Here is a 2,336-nt window from a genome sequence, read left to right as displayed (position 1 = left end):
ATACTCATTTATTGTGCTTTTAATTGTTAATTTTTCTATATGTGATGGTGGATTTTCATCGATGAGTTCTTGAAACTTGGTTATTTTCCCTAAAACTATATATTTTTTATATATATTTTATCTATAAAGCTCAATTTAATTTTAATTTTTTATAAATTGATTTTAATTGAGTTTTTACCTGTAATTTTGGATTTTGTCCCTAATATTATTATATATATATATATATATATAATGGATGCAACATGACTGAATGATTAAGATCCCTATTGCAAGGTCCTCAGTTCAATGCTATTTTATATTGTTTTTGTCCTTTGTTGTTAGAAAATTGTTCATCTCTCTCTCTCTCTCCCTCCCTCTTTACATAATTGTTGTCCCCTTGAATCCTGCCATCCTCTTCTGTTTTCACTTGTCTCGCTGTCGTGTCTTTACTCTGTAGGTTCTTCACAAAGGCCAACTCGATTAAAACCGCGTACAATATTTCATCGAGCACTCGAAGCCAGTCGATTGACTTGGGATGATCGACACCTTCAGCTAATCCTCAGTGAAGACTGTGGTTACCACGAGGATCAGTGGGATTCTCATTTGTTTGATTCTCAGGGTCTGGCACTGTGGCACGGTAAGGTTTCTGTTTTCTACCCCTAACTATAAGCTCTCACTAGGTACATTTTTTCTAATAAAGTTTACTTAGGATTGGCAAATATTTTGTGAGTGCAAACCAATGCGATGAGTTACACTTCTTTATGTAAAGAATAAAAATGTAATTTAGCTGGTAGCTAAATATTAATCAATAAAATAAGTTGGCAATCTGAAATATGAACTGGGGTTAAATGATTGAATAAAACCCGTTTAGGCTTAAAATAATCCTTCCCTCAGAATTGCTGTCCCTGTACCTGAATAAGAAATTATTGTTGTTGTGGTGAAGGTGATGGGTCAAACAAAATGCTTTGCAGTGTTTGATATGGATATTTGCAATTCAATCAGAGGTCAAATTTTTCTTGTTTTTCTGTATCAATAGGTTCCAATCAAAGAGTTAATATAATCAATTAAACCACTACCACTAACTGTAAGAAATGATGATAGTGGTGGTGATGATCTGCATATGATAGAACCAGTAGAGTGCCAGAAAAATGCCAATAGTTTTGTTTCTAATTTCTACATTTGACCAATTTTATTTTTTGCTCTTCCAAAGTCAATAAAATAAAATATCTATTGTACAATTGATTTAATCTCAACTATATATTAAAAGGTTTGTTTGGGGCGTATACACTGAACTGCAAAAGAAATGAGTTTTTCAAATGTCAATTTTTATATGGTAAATTCTGAAAATGTATTTCTGGGATGTAAGTGTAAATATTCCAAGACATGCTGGTTAATGGCTGAGACCCAAATTGCAAGTAACCTTTCAACTTTCCCTGAAACGAGACTCCAAAACACAGCTGCGTTGAATGCCGTGGGTGGCAGTTGTAAACAAGTGTCATGAAAACTGAAATGCACGTGCATCTCGTGGAGGTAATGGGTATCAAGATCAACTTGAACCGCGTTCTTCCTGGTAGTTGTAATTTGGATGCATTAGTTATGACCCAGATGTCAACAGCGCAGAGAGAACAAGCTATCAGCTGATTGTATCATGGAGAGAGACGTGTGGGGGGCAGGGGCCAAAGCATCATGGTTTGGGGGTACTGTAGGCCTGAATCAAAGAATTGGGCCCCATGTGTTCCAAAATGCTGGTACAGGCAGAGGGAATGGCCCAGAGCTACGTTGACAAGATCCTAAGACTTCACATGTCACCAGAGTCATGTGTTCCAGCAGGACAAATGCTCCCTCTCACACAGCCAAGGTCACCATGGGCTTTCTGCATCAGCACAACATCAGAACCATGCCATAGATGGCTCTGGGCCCAGATTTGGACCCAATTGAACACTTGTGCAATGAAATCCAGAGATGGCTGAACCAGGTGGTCCCAAGGCTGACAACTCATATGGAACCGGAAGCAGCTTTCCTCAAGGTCTAGGCACAGCTGCCAATGGCTTTTGTCAACTGCCTCATGCACTCCATCTACCGATGGTGAATGGCTGTTTTGAACACCCAGGGTGGGTGTACATGATATTGAACATGTCACACCCTACAATCTCAATGTGCTGGATCAACCCACTACCAGAACACATGACAACGACCCATAGACTGTGGTCAGAGTGCATCCAAGAATTTGACTTTATCAGATTTATTAAAACTTATCTCTGACATAATGAAATTAAAACATATTTCACAGTCACACACATTTCGTGTTTCTTTTGCAGTTCAGTGTATTAGATGACATGTGTGTGTATAAAAAAAAA

The 2,336-nt window shown here is 37.9% G+C and overlaps 1 protein-coding gene across 1 annotated transcript in view; it reads left to right on the top strand.

Moving 5' to 3' along the window:
- Positions 1-2,336, top strand: part of LOC106875000 (zinc finger SWIM domain-containing protein 5) — a 39,408-nt gene that overhangs the window by 30,633 nt on the left and 6,439 nt on the right. Inside the window, exon 8 of the mRNA XM_014922941.2 lies at positions 437-616. Within this exon, the coding sequence (XP_014778427.1) occupies positions 437-616 (180 nt within the window). The remainder of the gene's footprint in view (positions 1-436; positions 617-2,336) is intronic.

This window comes from Octopus bimaculoides, chromosome 24, assembly GCF_001194135.2.
Source record: "Octopus bimaculoides isolate UCB-OBI-ISO-001 chromosome 24, ASM119413v2, whole genome shotgun sequence".
In the NCBI taxonomy this organism is placed as follows: Eukaryota; Metazoa; Mollusca; class Cephalopoda; order Octopoda; family Octopodidae; genus Octopus; species Octopus bimaculoides.
This window is presented reverse-complemented; position numbering and strand designations above follow the sequence as displayed.